At 38.9% G+C, this 23,958-nt stretch overlaps 1 protein-coding gene across 3 annotated transcripts; it reads right to left on the bottom strand.

Moving 5' to 3' along the window:
- Positions 1-1,892: 1,892 nt before the first annotated feature.
- Positions 1,893-17,125, bottom strand: LOC117530966 (3-phosphoinositide-dependent protein kinase 1-like). Of its 3 annotated transcripts, none has more exons than XM_034193938.1 (14): positions 16,979-17,125; positions 12,375-12,665; positions 12,151-12,193; positions 11,908-12,045; positions 8,537-8,681; positions 8,317-8,414; positions 8,077-8,152; positions 7,882-7,950; positions 7,389-7,485; positions 7,017-7,190; positions 6,646-6,863; positions 5,100-5,157; positions 4,135-4,287; positions 1,893-4,019 (listed from the first exon to the last, which is right to left on the bottom strand). In XM_034193938.1, exons 1-14 carry the CDS (start codon positions 17,000-17,002, stop codon positions 3,906-3,908), a joined length of 1,698 nt encoding a protein of 565 aa, XP_034049829.1. In that variant the 5' UTR covers positions 17,003-17,125; the 3' UTR covers positions 1,893-3,905. The 3 variants fall into 3 exon arrangements, with proteins under 3 accessions (XP_034049829.1, XP_034049831.1, XP_034049832.1); XM_034193940.1 differs by having other exon boundaries at positions 8,317-8,420; positions 8,543-8,681; XM_034193941.1 differs by having other exon boundaries at positions 12,375-12,644; positions 16,979-17,122.
- Positions 17,126-23,958: the final 6,833 nt, after the last annotated feature.

Below are 23,958 nucleotides of genomic sequence, written 5' to 3'. Positions count from 1 at the left end.
TGTCACGTTATAGAATCCAACAGACGTAGACCTTGTTTGACCTTTACTTTGGAGACCAAGCATTCAACACTGTCAACACTATTCCATTTATTAATCCTATTAGCTCAACCAATAATTTGCAAGATATTGCATATACAACATCTGAGATTCTATCCCCAGGTATCCACAATTAGAATCAAAACATGGTCGACATTGAACTTGTACAAGGTCATCTTGGATAGCATGTTTCACTTTGATGAACGTCTTTGTTAACATATTGTGTAAACAAGGTTTCAAAGACTGGCCTGGTGGCTACAATTTGAATGGAAAGGATTTACCCCAATCAAGATTTTAAGATATTGCATATAAAAGTTTACAGACTCTGACCCTGGTAGCCAAAACTATCCAAAGAAGGTCAACATCAAAATTTTCCAAGGTTGGCGAGGTGACTTTTGGTACAGAATTTCACTTTGAGACACATCTTTGTCAAGGTATCACGGACAAGATTTTAAAGACCCTGGTGACGACAGAATCAAAAAAGGTCAACATTGAATTTGTTTGGTCTTAATGATGTTAGATATATTTGTGTGTTTATATATTGTTTTATTTGCTATTTGTTTTGGTATTACAGAATTACTTTTAGTTTGGTGTACTTTTAGTCTGTTACCTGCTTAAACATGTATGTGGAACTGGTTTGAACCGGTTTTACCACTTAGAACAGAGATTCAAGTTACAATTTAAATTACAATATGTCCCATTATTGCGTAGGTTTGGACCTTCCTCTATACCCAAGGGAGACCAGTAAGGGAAGGTTTTACAAAATACGTAAGGTCTGTTTTTTGTCACAGCCACGTTGTGTTTTATAAGAATTGTTTGTCCTTTGTTTGGGGTTCTGAATGAACAGAGCGCCTGCGAGAGAATTCTTCGGAATCCAAGCCTTTTTAATCACTGATTTTGAATAAATTTAATCTGAGAAAGTTTGATTTTGTACATAGTACGGGACAGTATTACGATGACAACCGGGGTGAAACTATCAATAAGAAAGAACTTTATTAATCCCTAAAAAAAAAAAAATGGTGACCTTGTGAACAAAGATTTACCTTGATATATGTCTTTGACAGGGTCTTGTGTAGACAAGGTTTTAGAGACTCCCCTCTGGTGGCTACAATTTGAATGGATTCATCTTAAGTTGTAAGATATTAATCAAGTTTGCAGACTCTGCCCCTGGTGGCCACAATTAGAATCCAAACAAGGTCAACGTTAAACTTGTCCAAGGTTGGTGAGGTGACGTTTGGCACAGAATGTCACCTTGATACACATCTTTATCGAGATATCATGAACACAAGGTTTTAAAGACCCTGGTGACAACACTTAGAATCAGAATAAGGTCAACACTGCATTTGTCCTTTTCAACCAAGTTGGACCCTGATACACAAAGTCTTTGTCAAGATACGGAGATAAGGTTTTAAAGACCCTTGTGGCCACAATTAGAACTGAAACAAGCCCAACGTGGAACATGCCTGAAGTCTTAATGAGGTGACAGTGTGAACCAAATTTCATCCCAATACATGAAGTCTGTCAAGATATTAAGGACACAAGGTGCCAAGACCCCAGTGACAACAATTAGAATCAAAATACGGGCAACATCAAATTTGTCCTTGTGAACCAAGTTTGACCCTGATACACAAAGTCTCTGTCAAGATATCAAGGACCCAAGGTGTCAAAAACCCTAGTGGCTACATTTAGAACTGAAACAAGGCCAACAATGAACTTGTCCGAGGTCTTAATGAGGTGATCTTGCGATTAAAGTTTCACCACGATATCTGAAGCATTTGTCAATGTATCACATACACGATTTACATGTTGCAAATGTGAGCTGTCATTGCTGATAAACAGAAAACAGGACACGTGGCTTTAATTGTATGCCTAAATCCCTACATGCTTTAATTACTGGACTATCAAGCATTAAGTGGAAAATTCATCATTCAACATCTACTGACCTAGCGCACAAATAATCAGAGAGAGAATGAACAGATTCATTAAATTATCAGAATATGATTAAATCACTGAGCAAATAGAAAATGTATGATATAGTAAGAAAAAAGCTGTAAAATATTATAGTTTACAATAATTATTCACATTCAAAGGCTTTACATCTCAATACATACACAACATGGCCCCTGAACATGACTTCAATCCAAATATGATTCATATATTAGAATTTAAATAACACAGAATGAACTAGAGGCTAAACAGTAGCCATCAAATAACCTTATACAAGAATAAAAATACAAAACTGTATCCTAATATCATTGCATTACTTGCTTCAGATTTTAATAATACATCTGTACATCACAGTTCTCGTCAGTTACAAACCAGGTAGAGTATTCCATACACAATGTAACCGACTGCCCTCGACTTGATTCAAACTAGTTTCATACGCGGGAACAAACTTTTTAGCGTGTGCCCTCCTCTTGTATAGACAGATACAGCAATTTCATCAGTTATTTGGATCAAGCGGATATCCTTTAACTGACATCCAACCACATCGAGCACTGGACCCCCCCGGGGCCAGAAGTCCTCCATTCACACACCGTGCACACAGATTCAGCTGTAGGAAAAGGAGCTTTTGAAAGAGCCATAAGGTAATATGTTAAAAATTAAAAACATTATGATACAACATATTACTAAAACGACAGTACAGGTTAAATTGATTTTAATTTCTATTGGGCTGTGTGTATAGAAAAAAAAAAAAAAAATCCCCATCATGTCTGGGAATGACAGCTTTACTCTGATTGCTTCCGAGAATGATAGCAAGTTTTTATGTGTCCCTGTTGAAGGTTTATCGATTCAGCATGAGGTGGTCAACACACAACATTTTGTTTTCAATACAATGCACTGAAGATGACCAGACAATCCCCACCCACAAAATAAAAATAGAGAAATGGAAGAATTCGCACCACAAAGAAATAGCCAGTGAATAGTACAGAACATCCAAATCATTCAACAATATTTGCCATGGTTGCCAATGCAGTCAAAAATACCCACCTTTAAACTTTAATAAACTATAAACTCTCTCCAGTGCCCTAGAAGAGAGAAGCAAAGGCTGAGCTACAAAACTGACCATGCAGGAAAGATAAGCAAGTTATGATTAGGAAGTACAAGCTAGTGGCATGTTTAATTGCCCTGTTAGCATTAAATCCTCAGTAGCGGTTTACGGAAAGCCCGTGCCTGACTGCAGACCAACACTACTTTGGAATAATGAGGGCTTAAATGGACTGCAGTTAGCAAGTACCAAATCATGAGAAAAATCAAATACCATGTGAAGAATTGGGTGGACAAAAACAGGTATGATTTAAGTTGAGCAGACATGAGACTTAATCAGTTTACGTATCTGTTACAACTATGGAGTATATGCACTTGTGTGGGGCCTGACTACAGCTTCTACATTATGTAGGATTAAGCTATGATTAATTACGATATCAGGATAGGATCTGTGTCACAAAAGCTGAATTTTGTGTTATGGTGTCACAGATTGGGGAAACCAGTCCTTCCATGAGATTCTTATTGGTATCCTAGCTTGGTGGATTACTCAGACGAGCTAGCACTTCTTTCTCTTGGCTGAATGTACAAGGACGTGCACGGTGGCAGTCTTGTCATCCATTCATGGAAAAATGTAAGAGAAGCTTCACAGAGAGCACAAAGAACAAGCAAAGCAACCCTGAATCCAAAGTTGTACTTTTTTGCCCCCTATGGTTCTACTAGGGAAGGGATGGAGGACAAATGAGCGAGAAAAACAAGGTCTCGATGCCAGCGTCTAAGAGTTTGTTTAGGTTGCGGTGATGAAGGGCACTAAAGAAGGTGTTACTCTGCTCAGTAATTGGCCTCAATGATACCGAGGAGTGGCCACAGGAGGAACTGACCTCCTATAGGCCCGGGTTTTGGTGCCTTTGATAGATCTTTCGCCACACTTCTTGGATCTTCTTGCACCACCTGTCAGCATTTCCACTGGGGTCCATCAAATAGTATGTTCGGTTAGGCTGCAAATGAAAGGGGGGGTGGGAGATGGAAGAGAGATTCTAAATATTGCAAAAGTATTAACATATTACTTATTAAAAATTGTTGTCAACACATCAACATTAAACCATCAACTACCGTATGAACAAAGAAGGTTTTGAAGTTCTTGGCTTCGGGACGCAGTTCTAAGGACCAAGGAATCTCTCCTTTCAGCACTTTGTTGACAGGATCCACATAGTACAGGTGTGGTCCTTCAGTAAGTAGCAACTGTCTCCGTCGAGCAAAAAGACCCTGCAACGGAGTGCCACACTTCTTAAGCCATTATTTCTCCAACAGACGGGGCTGCAAGGTAAATGAGACCTTCTCCAAGCACACCTGGGAAATCTCCTTCCTTTTGCTTATAATAATAAGAGCACAGAAGTGTGAAACCAACTTTTATTAAACATTACAAAAGCATTGTACTTCATAAGTAAAACTCTTCGGACCTACATGAAAGGCTTACTTGTCTACCTTACACCCCTATTCCACAGGGCACCGTTCTACTATGATCACCCATGAGAGAGAGAGAGAGGGAAAAAAAAAAAAAAAAAAAAAAAAAGCATAAACCCGGGATGAAACAGATTAATCTGGCTTGCCTCCTAACAGGCTGTCTTATAAAATGCAGACCCGGCAACTGGCTGGCTTATAAAGTGCAGGCCTAGCAACCCACCCAAAAACTAAAGTAAGGAGCTGCACCCTCGGCCAAAACCGTAATAGACATTGCTTCAGCTTCAAATTTTTACCCTGATGGAGCACGAGCAAACAAGTTTCAAGCTATACTGACTAGAAATATCCCATTTAAAGATGTTCGAACATGATTGAAGCTGTTAAGACCACAAACAACCAGAAGTTACAACGTACTAGCGCCACTTGTGTGGATCATGACCGTAACTACTACGTATACCAAGTTTGTCAAGAATGACAAAGATGGATCAAGAAGTTACTTTACAATGTGCTCCGATTTGCTATTCGGGATTAAATGGGAAGGAACGGTGCTCTGTGAAACAGCCACATTAAAAACTGATGAATTTAACATTCAAAAACATGGTATGGACTTCACAAACCTTTCGTTTATCCACTGGACCCATTTTCAGGATCAGGTTATTCTCAACAAACTGGTGCCTGTGTAAATAAGCACAATGTTACAATGTTTCCTTCAGCTTAATAAAGTATAATCCCCCTGACAAAATGTATTTTGTGTTAAAATTTGTGATAAAAGAGCACTTTTTATTTTTGTGGTATATCACAAAATGAATAACTGATAATTCATTTGTATTGGGGGGATTCCATGTTTAATATCGTAAATTCATCTTAGAAATAAAGGAAATAGCTGTGTGTACATGTGCAAAGGTTCAAAGTTTATGCTGCATTTTATGGAAACTCAGAATTTTTGACTTCCAACTAGGAAGCATACATAATATCCAATAAAGCCATGATAAAACAGTCTCTCCACTGACAAGCTGGCAAACCAGGTCAAAATGTCATAATTGCAACCAATGTTAGTATTGACAACTAACACAGTAGACCTGCGTGACTGTTGTGTTATTCGTCCAGCAAATATCCAGCAAAACTTTCATGTGAAATACACATTTTATCCTGAGTTCTTTGCAACATGGATCCCCGGTTGCCTGCGTTTACTAGCTATGTCTGGCACTTTGTTTCTCTTTCAAATTTTATTTTTTTCTTGGGGGGGGGTTACAACAGTTGCTTAGTGGTTAGCACTGCTGCATCACAGTGAGAATGTCCAGGGGCTAATTACCAACCTGGTCTTTTCTGTGTACAAAAACAGTATGGATGTTCTTCCTGTGCAAGTTGCCTACAGGTATGCCAGTTTCTTCCCACTTCTAAAGATGTGCAAGTTAGATGAACTGGTGACTGCATACTGACTGTAGGTATGAGTCTTTCAGTCTGTATGAGTCAGCTAGGGGTGTGACGAGATCTCGCGTTATTAAAACACGACTTTTCCTGAAATGAAAAGTTTGAGTCTTTTTCAGAGCACTTTGCCCCCCCCCCCCTAATTTTTTTGAAAATCTCTCAACTTTTCATTGTGTCGTCACTCACTGCAGCTTCAAGGCAGAACAGACCATACACAGTCTGAAGAAAGTAGAGACAAATCTGCACAACTTCCACTCTTCACAAACTGGTCAATTTTGTAAATAGTTATAAGAGGAACGTGCATGTGTGTGTGTGTGGGGGGGGGGCATTATAAGCAGACTTGGCACCTCTGACATTGATCAAGTTTAACATTCAAGGGTTAAGGAAGCTGTCCCTCTTGTGTGATGGTGCCACAGAAAGCATGTCATAGCCTCTTGTCACTGCATTTTATCTGACAGATCAACATACTAAATTGTTTCCAGACTAGGTGAATTGTGATCATACTGGTGATATAAAGAACACAAGATACTATTTTTTAATTACTTAAAATTGTAAAATAATAATCACAAAGGGACAACACTTTTAAAATAATAAAAAAAGGAAATTGTCTTTACAGGTGCGAATTTTGTTTGGTACAAAAAAAAAAAAAAAAAAAAAAAAAAAAATCAAGACAAAGTCAAAAGATTCACACTGACATGACAGCACAGACACAAAAAGAGGCTAGGGGCGGCTTACCAAGGGTTTCCAGTGGTCTGTTTGACCAGTAATAGCCGCTTCTCTTCTTCTGTGAACTGCAGGTCCAGTTCAAATGAGTTGTTGTCTAGGTCATGGATGTACTGCTCAATGTTACTGCTGGACCGCTGTGGCGGAGTGGATTCATGTGGCGACAGCGAGTGCGACGAGCTGGACTGGGCCACCTGCATGTTGCTGAACTGGCTCAGGAGGTCATCATACTGATGGGTTTAAAACAAGATGTGGGAAAAAAAAGTCTGAATGAAGGTTTGCGGTTCGTACATGAACAAGTCTACATGTACCGATTTATCTTATGTTCCATCAATGATATAACTACAAACATTATTAACAGTTAGGAGTAAATGAAATCTCACATTTCCATAGCAGTCCTCATCATCTTCAGACATAGCTGGCAGGTACGGGGTGAGCTTTGGGGGTGTCTGTAGGTGAAGGTCACTCCAGGAAATGGTGTCAAAAAAGGGGTGCTCCCTTAAAGGGTCATACCCTCCCAGCTCCTCACAACCAAGCCTCTTGGTGGGGTCCAGTGACTAATGTACAAATAAATAGATAGTTATACTATATTTATAGAAGGTAGATGTGAACTACTATTAATAACATCAACACTCCCACAAATAAATTTACTAATGTATCCAATTTTCGTACACTGTCATCTTCAACATTTATTCCAATTATTCACTGTCACTTCTTTCAGATACAAATCCACAGTAGGGCACATGACAACCTACCAAAAGCTGTTTCACAAGATTCTTGGCTTTAGGGAAGAATTTTTCTGGGAATTCATATTCCAGCTTTATTATCTTCTGGAATATCAGGTACTCATTTCTTTAAAAAACAAAAAACAAAAACAAAACAAAAGCAACATACAAAAAGAAAAAAGAAGACACTTTTAGACAATCATGCAATATAATTATTTTGTTCAAGGCTCTCAAAAACAAAACCTGTTGCACTTGCAATAACTTTAATACCTTTAACTCAGTGACACAGAATTCATCTGGTTTTAATCTTTGAACTATTTCCCCACACTACGCAGTTGAAAAAGATGGCATACTGTAAATAAAATTATTCATCAATAGCAGTAAATTTTCTAGGAGTCATTTTAGAATTTACACTATTATGTAAATGAAATTCTGAATTAAACCTGATAACAGAATGAGCCATTATGCATAAAAAATCAAAGCAATCAAATCAAGATATGCACACATCATTATATGCACTTACCCAGCTCTGAACGGTGGTAAACCAGCCACCAGCTGATAGATAATACACCCCAATGCCCAGAGGTCAGAACTAGGAAAACGAGGGGGTGGGGGGGTACGAAGAGAGGATTATATTTGTCAAATTATCTAAGGCACCAATAGTCTCCAAAACCAAAACCTCATCAATGATTAACAACTCTTAGTTGAATGGCTTCACCTCTTGCAGGCAGATTTCTCTGTTAGCAGTTCTGGAGACACATACTGTGCTGTTCCAACAAAGGAGTTTGCTCTCGCTGCCAAACAATGAAACAAGAATGGTGAGGAAGCACACTATATATATATATATATATATATATATATATATATATATATATATATATATATATATATATATATATAAAACAAACGAGTACAGTTGTTGTTGGCAAAAGTACTTGGAATAGGATTTTGCCTGTACCTTGCTTACTGTCTGACGATAACTGTTTTGCTGTCCCAAAATCTGTAATCTGGATGTGCATTTCTTCGCTCAGAAGAATATTCTCTGGTTTCAGATCTCTGTGGTGAAAGAAATGTATTACTACTTCAGCAGAAAACGGGCACCTTAAAGATTTTGAAAGTCTCTACAAAGAATAGCAAATATTTCAAGGATTAGCTATTTACATAACATGAATTCTTACCTGTGTATTATTCCATTCTTGTGTAAATATTCTAGTGCACAAACTATTTCAGCTGAATAGAATCTAGTACAAGTCTCATCAAATGAACCAATTTTGCGAATGTATTTCAGAAGCTCTCCATTCTTAGCATAGCTGAGACCAAAATCTGAAAATGCTAGTTAAGGAAGACTATGGCAAGCAGAATAAAACTTTTTTTTTTTCCCAAAAATGGAGACAAAAGAAGATTGCAAGGTTCTTCTTGTTACCTGTCACATCTGATCTGTCTCATTCTGTTGTTGCGCTGGCAGCTTGTGTTTGTGTGCGCATTTGTGTGTTTTCCTGACTGGATGCGTTTGCGTGCCTGCCTCTGAACCAACTCTCGGCTTCCCGTCTGTCTCTTGCTGAGTTGACTGTTTGTTAAATGTATATAGAAAATAAAGCACTGTTAATCCTATTCTGAATTAGATTTTTTTCCCCCCTACAAAAAGTGCAGCTACTATTAAAGTACCGGACTGATGAGCAGTACGGCTAAGAGTTGTAGTACCATTAAAATATTAACGATACTATCCCTAATAATAATAATAATAGGCTCCAGTGTCTCTGTGACCCTTAACTGGAGAAAGTGGTTGTAGATGAGTGTGTGAGTGAGAATAATGGATTGGCTCAAACAACCTCAGCAGTCTTCTTTTATAAAGGCATCTTGATGCTAATAATTCAAAACAGCATAGATTAGCTTCCTAGTTCTATATGAAGGGAATGGATGTGTATGATCCAGTACTGTTTCAAACTCATTGCAACCTACAGTGACACTGCTGGAACAACTTATATTTCAGCAGTGCAGAAATTGATCTAAAAAAAAACAAACAAACAAAACAAAACAGGGCGAGCTAATGTGATCATTCAGTTTATATAAAATATTTAAATGATATGCCTCATGTAGGCAACACTATGGGCAAAGAATCAATCAATCAATCAATTTTTTTTTTATATAGCGCCAAATCACAACAAACAGTTGCCCCAAGGCGCTTTATATTGAAAGGCAAGGCCATACAATAATTATGTAAAACCCCAACGGTCAAAACGACCCCCTGTGAGCAAGCACTTGGCTACAGTGGGAAGGAAAAACTCCCTTTTAACAGGAAGAAACCTCCAGCAGAACCAGGCTCAGGGAGGGGCAGTCTTCTGCTGTGACTGGTTGGGGCTGAGGGAGAGAACCAGGAAAAAGACATGCTGTGGAGGGGAGCAGAGATCGATCACTAATGATTAAATGCAGAGTGGTGCATACAGAGCAAAAAGAGAAAGAAACAGTGCATCATGGGAACCCCCCAGCAGTCTACGTCTATAGCAGCATAACTAAGGGATGGTTCAGGGTCACCTGATCCAGCCCTAACTATAAGCTTTAGCAAAAAGGAAAGTTTTAAGCCTAATCTTAAAAGTAGAGAGGGTGTCTGTCTCCCTGATCTGAATTGGGAGCTGGTTCCACAGGAGAGGAGCCTGAAAGCTGAAGGCTCTGCCTCCCATTCTACTCTTACAAACCCTAGGAACTACAAGTAAGCCTGCAGTCTGAGAGCGAAGCGCTCTATTGGGGTGATATGGTACTACGAGGTCCCTAAGATAAGATGGGACCTGATTATTCAAAACCTTATAAGTAAGAAGAAGAATTTTAAATTCTATTCTAGAATTAACAGGAAGCCAATGAAGAGAGGCCAATATGGGTGAGATATGCTCTCTCCTTCTAGTCCCCGTTAGTACTCTAGCTGCAGCATTTTGAATTAACTGAAGGCTTTTTAGGGAACTTTTAGGACAACCTGATAATAATGAATTACAATAGTCCAGCCTAGAGGAAATAAATGCATGAATTAGTTTTTCAGCATCACTCTGAGACAAGACCTTTCTAATTTTAGAGATATTGCGTAAATGCAAAAAAGCAGTCCTACATATTTGTTTAATATGCGCTTTGAATGACATATCCTGATCAAAAATGACTCCGAGATTTCTCACAGTATTACTAGAGGTCAGGGTAATGCCATCCAGAGTAAGGATCTGGTTAGACACCATGTTTCTAAGATTTGTGGGGCCAAGTACAATAACTTCAGTTTTATCTGAGTTTAAAAGCAGGAAATTAGAGGTCATCCATGTCTTTATGTCTGTAAGACAATCCTGCAGTTTAGCTAATTGGTGTGTGTCCTCTGGCTTCATGGATAGATAAAGCTGGGTATCATCTGCGTAACAATGAAAATTTAAGCAATACCGTCTAATAATACTGCCTAAGGGAAGCATGTATAAAGTGAATAAAATTGGTCCTAGCACAGAACCTTGTGGAACTCCATAATTAACTTTAGTCTGTGAAGAAGATTCCCCATTTACATGAACAAATTGTAATCTATTAGACAAATATGATTCAAACCACCGCAGCGCAGTGCCTTTAATACCTATGGCATGCTCTAATCTCTGTAATAAAATTTTATGGTCAACAGTATCAAAAGCAGCACTGAGGTCTAACAGAACAAGCACAGAGATGAGTCCACTGTCCGAGGCCATAAGAAGATCATTTGTAACCTTCACTAATGCTGTTTCTGTACTATGATGAACGAAATGAATGAAAGAATGTGGCTACAGGCACGAAACTTGTGTCCAAAGTAGTAGCGGCTACAAGTGCGAGTTATTTCCATGCACAGCTGAGTGTGTGGAGCTCAGTCACTGAGAAACTACGTCAAAAGCCAGTCGCATTAAAATTTTGCAGTACTTAATTACAACAGATGCAATGGAGCTGTAAACAAGGGCAAAAATCAATTTTGGCAAGCACATTCAGATTACCATTATGTATACTTTGCATATTTAATCACAGGTAAGCAAAATTACACTATAAAAAGGCCACATTTTGTTAAAACCTGTCTTCTATGAAAATGTATTTTTTAACCTCAAGCATTTCCTCCTCTAGTTGTTAACAAGCACAACTTGCTCAGCAGTATCAGTTTGGGCCCAACTGTTGCTGTGTGCTAATATTTAATATCTTTAACACTTGTAGAGCTGGGGAAAAACAACAACAACAAATGTTTAATTAAATAAAAATATTACTGGGTTTTGTCAGAGCCACTCATGCCTAGCAGGAGTGGCGCTGCTACTCTTACTGCTGGGCATGACCGGAAATGTCTCGTACCTGCAGCCACTACCACAAGGTTTATGAGTTTCACACCTGTAGCCACACCCATAACAAAAATCTCTTTGATGTTAGAGACTCTTGTATTAAAGAGGAAAAAAGAACCAATGATAATTATTAATGTGCACCAAGAAGATAAGTACTACAGCTGTCTATACACACACACACACACACCTTGCAATTCTGCAACTGCGCTTTCATACCATTTTTAAAATTAACTCATTAAGGATACACAATTTCTCGTCATCTTGAAACGTGAAGTAGAGCTTGACGAAGAATGGGTGATCTAGATTTGACATCAAATCTCTTTCCCTTTTCACGTACTGGGCTTTTTTCTCCTTCATGATATGACGCTTCTCTAAAATTTTAACTAAGAGGGAGGGGAGAAACATTCAGGACACGTGTTCAAAAACATGATTCCATTTTGGGAATGTGACAATGTATTCACCAGAAAGATACTAACATAACTACTTACTTGCATATTCTTTGCTTGTTGCTTGTTCTCTTGCCAGAACGACCTTAAGAAAAAAAAAAATCATAAGAGGCCAATGGCCATATTCCCAATGTTACAGTCTTTCATTATAATTCTCCATAAATGAATAAGACATGCTTAATACAAGTACCCTGACCAAAAGTATAACTGCTCAGGGCAACGTTTATTCTGATAAAATTCAAATACTAAAAAAGTAAGGTACATACTGTTGAGAAGGAGCCTTCGCCCAGTATCTTGCCAAACTTGAAGTCCTCTGGCTTCTTCTTACGTGGCTGCAGAGACTGGACTGGCTGTGTGCAGCGGTCTGGGCCCTGGTTGCTGATAGAGGTACCAAGGGCACGGGCCTCAGAGGCTGAACCGTCCATGTTGTTACAGTGACTGCCGCTGCTTGCGCCCGGGACAGCAAGTGGCGAGCAGGAGTCGGGGTGGTTTCTTACCATTGGTGAATGCGAACAGGTACAGATGACAACGCCGGGCTGAATAGACACAACATCATACTGAAACAAGAAAGAGAGCAATTACAAAATGCCACTTGGTGGGGTATTACAGCAAGATTTGCATCTAAAAGTAAACAAGTAAAATATGTTCACACTACATTGCATAAAAAAAAAAAAAAAAAAATCATCTAACTAAATGTTAGAAGGACAACGACATTTAAGCTAATTTCATCAATCTACCACAAACGTCCAGCAGCACATGACTAAATTCTGAATGTTTATATACGTATGGCTTTGATAACACAAAGATTTTTTAAATTGGAATTGTTCTGGAGAACTTAACAACCTAATAATATGATACTATCATGGAGACTCAGGACAAAGTCCTTGCTTGCCAGATGAGAGTCTTAATGTTTTAGCTGTGCTCGATGGTTTGAAAATACCCCCTTAAAAGGTGTCCAGAAAAGGCAGAGAGAGAGAGAGAAAAAAAAAATCAAAGTCCCAAAGCAACAGTTTTATCTTCTGGCAAAGGAAGCAAAATTCACACAGTTCTCAAGGAACAATGGGACAGCATCAATTTACACTGGTTGCGGTCATAAATACTTCGAATAGAGCAATTTCTCCACCTCAAGTGGGTGGCCTTTCTAAATATAGCAAATCTTAGATCTTAAAGAAAGCTGTTCATGATTTCATTTTCAAGAAATACCCAGGTGTGGTGAGAATGTTTTTTGAAAAATCCCCAGGCCTGGAGAGTTCAACTCTGGGTCATGGAAATTCACCCTCGTTAAAAAAAAACCAAATTATCATAATTTTCCACCGTATGTATGATTTGAATTCAATGTTCCTTGTTTTTTTTTTGTTTGTTTTTTTTTAAAGGAAGTGCTTTACTCAAATTACATCTTTCAATTCCAAATTCTGGCATCATGGTTATAAAAACAAACAAACAAAACATATCAGGTGTTTTTTTTTCTTCCTAAATGCTATTACCTAGTCGTGCAAAAGGAGTATATACTTTATTCTTCTAAACATCTGTTAATATCAGTAACACACAACCTAATCATCTTCCGGAATTTGCATATCATGACATTTTTGCTATTAGCACATCACTTGTCGTTGGTAACAAATTACACCACAATACACTGTCTATCCATCTACGTTTGTTGTTGCAATAAATGAAGACACTGAGCAGTTAGCAGTGTCAAAAGCAAAATCATGCATCCTAATTCTTCTTTTTTTAATCTTTCAATACAACAAACACTGACAGTAAAGCCCTAATGAATATGTACGACTGTCAAATTTGTGAAGCAGACTATGTAATTACAGCAAAACATAATGTGGTACAAAACAAGCAACTGCCTCAAAGCTTTCCCAGAAAACATGCCCATCACAATAATGGAAGTAAAGCAATCATGCAGCATGGATTCACTTTCCCAGATTTCCTTTTTTTTTTTCAGCCCAATTTCCTCTTTTTGACCCAAGCAAAATATGAATGGGAAATTCTTTGACAGAATGAAAATTGAAAAATGTTTTCATCTTCAGACAGACCTACAAAAATAGAATTTTTTTTTTTTTTTAATCCCAGCAATAGTGTTGGAAATGGAAACTATATTGCAAAGCATTCTGAGTTCTACAGCATGACTGATTCATGAAAATTAAAAGTCACGTATTCATACAGATTATCTCTATTCGAGCTAATTTTTACGTATACCCTTCTTCAGCCCATCACTGCTCAGACCACATTGCTGACAACTATGAGCATTTAGTTTATTTGAAATATCGGCTTGATTGTGGAACAAAGAACTGATACACTGCACTTAGCCTGAATATGATTTTGAAGACCTCTTTTCAGAAAATCCTTTTGTAATCCTCTTACCATGCACTGACTCAAGAAAAATGAACATTTTTTTCTTAGGTGTAGAAAAACCTAAGATTTTTTTTTTTTTTTGAGGTGAGCGAAGAGTTCACAACATACGCTGTAATCGTCTACTGTCATAATCAGACATTTGTTTTCTGTTGGGTAAGAACTGAAAGTAGGGGACTGTTTTGCACTGTTCGTCTGATGTAACTCCAATACAGACAAAATGAGCAGCAATGCTCTTTCACAGCAACTTGAATTGTAGACTGGCTCTGAACCCACCAAAAACGTTTTGCTACTCCATCCATAATATGATAAATTTAAGTCAATTTTACACACACACACACACACACACACACACACACACACACACACACACACACACACACACACACACACACACACACACACACACACACACCACACACACACACACCACACACACACACACACACACACACACACACACACCATTTTGCACTGGAATTGCCCAAACTTAACACAGAGCTCACAATGAGGCCCCCTGATGATTCAATTCTATAGTTACAATCAGCATTACTGAGGGAGTTTGCTCATCCATCTGATGGTCCTTCCCTTCAATGTTAAAGCTTCAAAAGCTGTGGCAAAGTATGTGCTTTCATTTGTCAGCTGTACTCACTATCTCCACTGTTCTGACCTAGTCAAAATCAATGTTAAAAAGAAGGGGCAGATAACGCACAAATACTGATGAGAACTCAATCAAATGAGTCATGATGAAGCCTCAAAGACAGCACACAGTGACAGGTTGCGTTTTACCACAAACTACCAGCAATTGCCCCATTATGTGGCTTAATGATCCCCGAATGCTGTTTATGTGAATTTTGGCTTCCTTCTCAAAACAAGCACGAATGGCAATACTCAAAATGGCAACGGCATAAGGGGCAGTAAACTCAAACCAAAAAAGCAACAAAATATACAATCAAATTTAAACACACTGACATACATATACACATTAGATAGAGACAGATGATGGACATCTCGATTGAGAAATGTTATACGTTTTATTTACATACGTCCACGTGTAATTAAAAAGGGTACATACTCCCACATATAATCCAGTGTTTAACAACAACAGACTGGATCGACACTAGAAAGAGTACCAAGATTTATAAGAACAAGTACCCTGTCATAGTAAACAATATGAAGATGACAATGATGTACAGGTATCAACCTCATAGCATTCACAATGTATGATTAAAATAAAGTAAATTTTATCTGTAATAGTAATGTTTCCATGAAATATGATATACCTATGTGAACTGGGGCAGAACATATACCTTCCACGCGGTTCTGTACACATCATGGTTTCAAGGTCACGGTATTTTGCAAGTCACATTCCTGTCAGGTTTCCTCATACAGGTACACAAAACACTTGCTCAAAATTAAAACATTTAAACTGTTCAAAGATTGGCTTAAGAATCTAAAGTTTGTACATACATTTGCGAGTTTTTACACTGCATTTTGGGCAATCACATTAGAAACAAGCACGTGACAACATAATTCAGTCTATATGTTGCAGAGATCTTTTTTTGTTGTTGGTGGGACACAACCCAGTTTGTTAGGTGTAACATATTGCAATACGTTTTCCTTTAAATCATTGTTATATCTTGCTGTATACTGGAGGATACATACAGCATGTATTGTTGGCGTAGAAAGTGCTTGAATATTATATATTTAAGTGCCGTTTGGGTTTGTTGACGTTTTGACCAGCAGCCGAATTTTGGCCTAACCTCCTCATTCAAATCCAAGGTGTGGCCAGTTACATTTTATTTAATCCACTCTTAACTGAATGCTTGTCATCTTACCACACAGCAACTTCCTGACCTAGTTCGCCTACTGTTTGTCAACAGTTTATTTGAAAACGCCGGCTAACGCTCGGATCATATTAAGGCGGTGTAAACTTTCTTTGCTAACACTAGCTTACGCAGCCTCGCCAGATAATGACAGCGAGTTGAAACCTTGAAACTTAACCGCTGACGACCAAGTTAACCCTGGTTAGCAAGGTAACAGCGAAACAGTGTGTGCCCTGTTAGTTATATTCAAATCAAACGTGCTTAAACAGTGAAATGTCAAACTCAATGGGATGACAGTGTGACTACACGTCAACCCATCACTTAACCGCAGCTAATGTTAGCAAACAAGCGCATCGTTCGAAAGCGCCAACCTTGTTAGCTAACATACACTGCTAATGTTAGCCAAGATAATGAGTAAAGAAACGTAGTGGGAAGTTAGTGGCAGGCAATACCAAACGTTTCATCAGAACCGCATCGCTCAAACGTCCACCAGTGAACCGAGCCGGCTGCTCGGGATAAACGATTAGCCCAAAGCAAAGAGTTACTAAGATTAGCAAGCTAAAGCGGCTAGCACCGCTCTTCAAACGAAGGCCTGTAAACCCAACTATTTGTTGTCAAACAGCCGCCAGTGTACGATACCAATACCGGCTTCGAAGTGTCATTCGCGGTGCCGTTGCAACACTTACCATCTGACTTGTGGCTTTTGCCATGGGGTTTTTCGGCGAGTATTTATTTGAAATGAAATAATTAGTGAAGCTCCAGTAATGGCTGCCTAGTCTGCGCCTTCATTTTCGAGCTGTGACGTCGTTCCACAACAATGTTACTGCAGGACAGCGGAGGAGAGTCCCGCTGTGTGTGTCTGCCCCCTTCGCCACATTTACAACCGACTCCAGCTCGCAGGGATCGGATCTTCTTCGTGTTCAAACACGGCTGCTGCAGAAGCAGACGTGGCCTGCCGACACCTGGGTTTCCCCGACTAAACCTTTGTGGGAAAACGTGACTGAATGTTTGCGGGAAACCTTTCGATGCAATCCCTAAAATAAATAAAATAAATGCATGCATGCTGTAATACCCACTTCCATTATCAGTTAATGAGATCATCTACAAATTACAAGGAAACAAAGTCAATGTTTGTTTGAAAGTAAATGAGCCTGTAGTCTTCCAAACATTTTATCGCTCATTAAAGTGGGTAACCTAACCAGGTCCATAAGTAGTTGGGCAGTGACAACATATTTTAAAAATGCTGCCCCTGTAATCCATCACAATGTAGTTGAAATTATGTATAATCATGGGCCAACCAAGTTTTTAATACCATTTAAGGGGACTAAAACCCATTGTACAAGTATGGTGGCCATGCAGGGTGGCTACTATAACCAGATAGGGGTCAACATTTTTGCTCCAATCATATTCAATGGCAATTTCCTTTATTTGTCATTGTCCATGCATACAACAAAATCTGTCCTCTGCATTTAAACCCATTTGAATTAGACACAATCCAACTACTAGGAACAGTGGGCACCCAGGGACCAGCTCCAGATGTAGAAATGTTGACTTGGTCAAGGGCAGACAAAGGAGAGGACCCTAAATAATCATGTTTTTGAAGTATAACACATTTTTCTAATTCCAAAAAGGTATAGTTCAAACTATCTATGACTGAACGTCAGTGGATGTCAATCTTGTTTGACTTTTTCTTTGGAGAACAAGCATTGAAAATGGTCCAAACTATTCCTTTTATTAATCCTACAATTAATAATTTGCATCACCAAAATTGGAGCAACTTTAATTTTTGACCAGTGCCACCAGTTACTTTGAAAAGTTAATTAGTTACTTTTTACACTTAATTAGCAGCTGCAGTCAAGTTGTCGGTAACAGTAATCTAACTTATTTTTAAGATCAAGTACTCAGAAAAGTAACTATTAGTTACTTTGCTGTTTAGTTACTTTGCATATTACTCAATCCTAAGAGTAACCAATTTGGATAACTAGTAACATTATCAGTTACATTCAGCAGCTGCTAATAAATTAACTGTATAAAGTTACTAATAAAGTAATTGTGGCAACACTGCTTTTGACCCCCTGTATGAACTGAAATTAACCTTTGTCACCATTTTTTTTTTTTTTGGCCTTTTGACCCCGTAACTCCACAATATTCAGTCATAGATAGTCCAAACCATACCTTTTTGGAATCTTTATGATCAGACAAGTAACATGGCATATCTTTCAATATGATTGGAGCATTTTTAAATGTTGACCCCCGTGTAATCCTTCAGCTGCCACCCTTGATGGCCACCATACCTTTGTGCTCGCCCAGAAAAACTAAGGCTGGATTCTAAGTGTTGTTTAGTAACCACCCACCCCAAACGTACCGATTCGGTCAAAATTGCTTTTGGCCTCATGGACTGGTGTAGGTAATATAGACTTTAAGCTTTATGTCAACAGAATTACAGTACTTTTTATACAAAGCCCGTCCATTTTCAGTGGGCATAAATAATAATTATTGTCAATACAAATCATCACTTTTAACAGCCAACTTTCTTTATACACATCTGGTGACTTATATATGAAGATCTCCAAGCCACTAGATATGTCAAACTTTATTTACATCACTCATTAAGAAATACAAACCATATGATGCTGTACAGCAAATATTTTTGTAATTGGCAGTTCTCAAAAATACAGTAACTATGCGAGCAGACAGGTGAGGGAAACCTCCAAGATTGATCTTAAGGTGTTATATATGGTTCCATGGCTGGAGTTGGGGAATTCTACATAATGCAACTTTTGTCAGTTGCCTGACCTGTTAATACAGTTTCATGAAGGTGTGTGGAACAGAACAGAAAGGGATTTTCTTAAAAAAAACATGACATTTTAGAAATAGTTTGACATATGGCAGATGCGAGTGTTCTGCTTTGATTTGATCTGTCACACTGTGCTTTACGGTGATGATGCTGACAGGGTCCCTTCATTATGAAGTGAGGCTGTTGACTCATTATCACTTTCAGTGTTTTTATCTTCTGTTTCATCTTCATTATCTTCTGAGCTGTCTGTGTCCTCAGAATCATCGTGGTTCAGGTGCACTAAATTTAAAAAAAGACAGATTAATAAAGTTTTTAGTGAGGGGGAAAAATACAGACACATGAGATTTTTTAATCTGCATCAAACTGCATGAATGTTGATGTTGGCGTTTGTCTTTCAGCTGCCCCCAGTTGTTCAGGGTTGCCACAGGGACCCAGTACACATCTGCAATTGGGATTTGGCACAAGTTTTTATGTTGGATGCACTTCCGGACAGAACTCCAGTTCCTCCAACCAAGCACGAATCAGGACCCACTGATTCCCTCAGCTGATAGGATCAGGTGTACACAGAGGCTGACTGGCTGCCCTATGACAGGCTGATGTACAGGATTTAAATTTCACCTCCTGGGTCATCATGTGTAGTGGATGAATGCCACTAGTCTGCAGATATACTGATACTACACGAGCAATCGACAGGTTCAAAGGATTTCCTCAGTTTGCTCACACTGACATGACTGAAGTCTTACCAATGACGTCTGTTGAGTTCATGCATTCTAACCCCCGAGTTGACATCAAACGGGTCTGTAAGAAGACAATTCGCTTCTGTCAAAAAACAAAACTACAACATTGCATAAACAGTGAAGATTTCAACCTAAGTGATAAAATGCTCCCAGTCGTTCTGTGGAACAATGCAGCAAGGAATGAAAAGAATGTTCACATCAATAGCACAACCCACGCGTCCTGGCCAAATGTTGATAGCTTATTAACAAAAGATGCTTTTCTGCAAAAAAAAAAAACTAAAAGCTTTTAACAAAGTATAATTCAGTGATTTTGACCTTTGAACACAAAATCCAATAGGCTTCTTGGGGTCACCACGCATGCCAAGTCGGATGACAATCAAGGCAATTAGGACATATATTATGGCGCTCACAAGATATTACAAAGTACTCACCAGTGAGCTTGACCTTTGACCCTAAGATCAACGCTTCATGTAGTCTCTATGTGTAATGATATACAAAGTTTGGTGACAACTGGAACAGTACCACTGAAGTATCTCACTCACAAGTTAAATGTCACATTATTACCAGTGTTGCCGACCGAATGGTCCGCCCTGAAAATCAGTCTGCCCTGCCTTCACTCCGCCTGCGTCAGTAGCGATTCACAAAATTATCGCCTCGTGTTTATGCTTAAAATGGCCTCGTTTCTGCTTAAAACTGACTTTAGAAATGACTTGAGAGGTTTTACTTTGTCATCTAATGGTTAGTAATCACATTAGTCCCTTTGATCGCTTTGGGTGTAGAGAGTTAGACTCAGTCAGTTTCACAAACATGCGCAGTGAAGGCAGAGCAAACCAATTTCTTTGTCACTCCATACTAAGGAATCTAAAGATATGCAGCTGCACCATGTGCCTCAAGAACTATGTAGGACATCACCACTTCTTTCATTCCTTTTTAATTACAAATGTTTTATTGATTGAAATGAGCTTACTGCATATTGTCTCTCTAGCCCTACTATTTGCAGAGATATACTGAAAAACATGATTCAGACAATACTTTTCACAAACATGACCAATCTGTTGCAAAAGATAATGATCTGGAAACACTTACCCAAGGAATATTCCTACCAATTTTGGTGAAATTCTGCTCACCTATTTCTGAGTTATTTTGTACAAATGCACATGAGTGCACTACTACCGGTGCATAGGGAATGAACTCCAACACAAAGCTTACGGCAAAACACTGAGTAAGACAAATTTTCTCTCCCAATTTACCAAGTTCCTCCTCCTCTGGACGAGCGTACAGAAGCTCCTTCTCCATCGCAAGCAGCTCTTCTTCTGACTGGGCCAAAGCGTAGCGCTCTAGAAAAACTTTATTCAGCTCCAGAAACACCATCCCCCACTTGAATTTCTTTAACAGGAGCACCCGCCAGTTCCTCATAACCTGGAAAAAACAAACAAACCCCCCCCCCCCCCAGACATTCACACTTAGTGTGGGTCTGGAAAACTGTCAGAAAACAAAAGTAGCAAGCAGCAGTTACAGCCTTACCCACAATGCAAAAGGTTGCAGCAAAAGCCTCAACACAAGACAACTTGCAAGGCTTGCCATAGTTGACTGGATTTGCAGCTACGAGGTACGGTAACAACCTGGGATGAGATCCGACCATCTTATTGAAGGGAGTTTCCTCCAGTTTGGCCCAGGAGCAATCGATCACGGCCAACCCGCTCTGAGCCACAATTTCTCTGTGCAGAAAACCCCACACGCAAAAAAAAAAAAAAGAAAAATTAAATGACCTCATTTGAATGTAGTCATAAAACAGATATGACAAGGAAAATGAAAATAAATGTTACTGAATAAATCTAGAAACCCTGACCAATTGGGTCATTATAGTAGATTCTAATCTAATTACATTTTTCCACAAATCTGATTAGTTAATCATGTGAGATTTCAGACTGTATAATATCGGGGTAACAGCAGCAAAATATTCGACCATTTCACATTTGAGTGTATTACTCTGCGCCCTGACCGGCCGCGCACGCTGCTACGAAGACGTCATAATGGCACTGTTAGCTGAGAGCGAGAGAAAGTCGCATACCGACGGCTATGCCGAAATGGGTGGATTTACGATACCATACGAAAGTACTGATGTGGATTCTGTTACAGAATTACTGTTTCACATTTGATGGATTACTCCGCACCATGACCGCTGTTGGAGCAACGTTGCCTCGATGGTAAGCCTCGCCGAATGAATTACCTACAGAAAAATAAACCGTGCTAATGATGGAATTGGATCAGAATGGGAATAACCCCCTTTTGTCTGATGATTTGTGGGCGTTCATGCTGGTTATACAGTCGCAAATATCAGTTTTCCCTGTTCAAATTATAAAATGTATGGATTGTTTGGAAATAAAAAGTTAGTGACATATAGATGAAGTATTCTAACATACCTGTCTGCTGGTGTCACATATTTAGTGCCCATCGGACTCAGTATGAGTCCGTTGAATCTCTGGTTGAGGCGGAGGTTTCGTGCAAAGCCCTTGCGGACCAACTTCCTGCCGGTACATCGTTTTGGATCGCAGTGACCCAAATCCCACATGGCAAGCGGACAAGGAAGTTTCAACCTGAGATGCCTCTGTTCCCTCCTCTGGTGTGAAGACTTGCTGAAACACAACACTGGATTAGTTTTGAATGTCACCAACACACATGCGCTCACACACATTTCTCACATTCTTTTCAGTTGAAGGCCAAAAAAAAAAAAAGTCACACTTCCAAAAACAAATTATTTTACACTCACTCACTTTAGTAAACAAAGTCACGTTGCTCTAGTGTGTGATACACTTACTGTGCATCCAGAAAATATTCACAGCGATTCACCTTTTCCACATTTTATGTTACAACTTTTATTCCAAAATGGGGTAAATTCATTTTTCCCCCTCAAATACTCACAACACCCCATAACAACAAAAAAAGAAAGAAAAAAAAGAAAAAAAAGTGTTTGAAATTTTTGCAAATTTATTAAAAATAAAAAGCTGTGCTTAGGGTCATTGTCCTGCTGAAAGATGAACAGTCATCTCAGTCTGAGGTAAAGAGCACTCTGGAGCAGGTTTTTTCCCAGGATGTCTCTGTACACTGCTGCACTCATCTTTCCCTCAATCCTTCCTAGTGTCCCAGTTCTGCCCGCTGAAAAACATCTCCAACAGCATGATGCTGCCACCACCAACGCTTCACAGTAGGGATGGTATTGGTGAGATTGATGAGTGAATGCCTGGTTTCCTCAAACATGTGTTCATTCATTCATTCATTCATCCTCTCTCTATATAAATGTGGACAAAACTAAAGAAATGCACATTGATTTCAGGAAAACACCACCTGTTCTGAATCAAATGTCCATTGATGGGAAGCCCATAGATGTGTTGAGAATTATAAGTATCTGGGCACCCAAATTGACAAGGCGCATCAAAGAATGCACTTTCGGTGGAAACTTAGGAATTACAATGTAGATGGTGTCTTCATGAAAATGTTCTACAGTTTGCTTTGTGGAGTCTGTGTTAACCTTTTCCTTCCTGTTTTGGGCTCAACTTATTGAACCTTAAGAATCGCAACCATCTTTGTAATATTGTCAAGGATGTGAATAAATTATGGGAACTCAGTGCACGGACATCATGGACCTTTTTAAAACAAGGGTTGTGTCAAAAGCCAGGAAAATTATGGCAGATTGGGCACACCCTCTGAACTCAAGTTAGTTTCCTGCGCCTCGGGCAGACGCCTGGTAATGCCCAGAACCAACAGACTAAAAAACTATTTTATTCCCACAGCCATTGCTCTCCTAAATAAACACCTAAGGACTCACTGTTGCACTTAAGTCTACACTGACTTGCACCTTATTTCTTGGTTTTTGTTTTGTATATTTATTCTGCTGTGTTTTTATGAACTTGTATGATGTGTTTTTATGAATGCATTTTACTGTTGACTGCACCTGAATTGCCCCCATGGGGACTAAATAAACGATCAAATCAATCAAATCAAATCTTTGTCTCATCAGACCAGATATTTTGTTTCTCATGTCTGAGTGTCCTTCAGGTGACTTTTGGCATTTTTTTTTTTTTTACATATTACCTTCTTAAATGTGTATATTTCTTGTTTATTTTACAAACTG

This window comes from Thalassophryne amazonica, chromosome 18 (assembly GCF_902500255.1).
Source record: "Thalassophryne amazonica chromosome 18, fThaAma1.1, whole genome shotgun sequence".
NCBI classification, from domain to species: domain Eukaryota; kingdom Metazoa; phylum Chordata; class Actinopteri; order Batrachoidiformes; family Batrachoididae; genus Thalassophryne; species Thalassophryne amazonica.
Note: the sequence above shows the minus strand (reverse complement) of the source record. Positions and strands in the feature narration are given on the sequence as shown.

Excerpts from the sequence above, each read along its gene's own strand:
- LOC117530966 (XM_034193938.1), bottom strand. The coding sequence starts at position 17,002 with ATGGCAAAAGCCACAAGTCAGATG. Across the intron at positions 8,153-8,316 it reads ATCGTCAGACAGTAAGCAAG|CGAGAGCAAACTCCTTTGTT; the intron begins GTACAGGCAAAA and ends ATTGTTTGGCAG. Across the intron at positions 4,288-5,099 it reads GTCCAGTGGATAAACGAAAG|GGTCTTTTTGCTCGACGGAG; the intron begins GTTTGTGAAGTC and ends ACTCCGTTGCAG.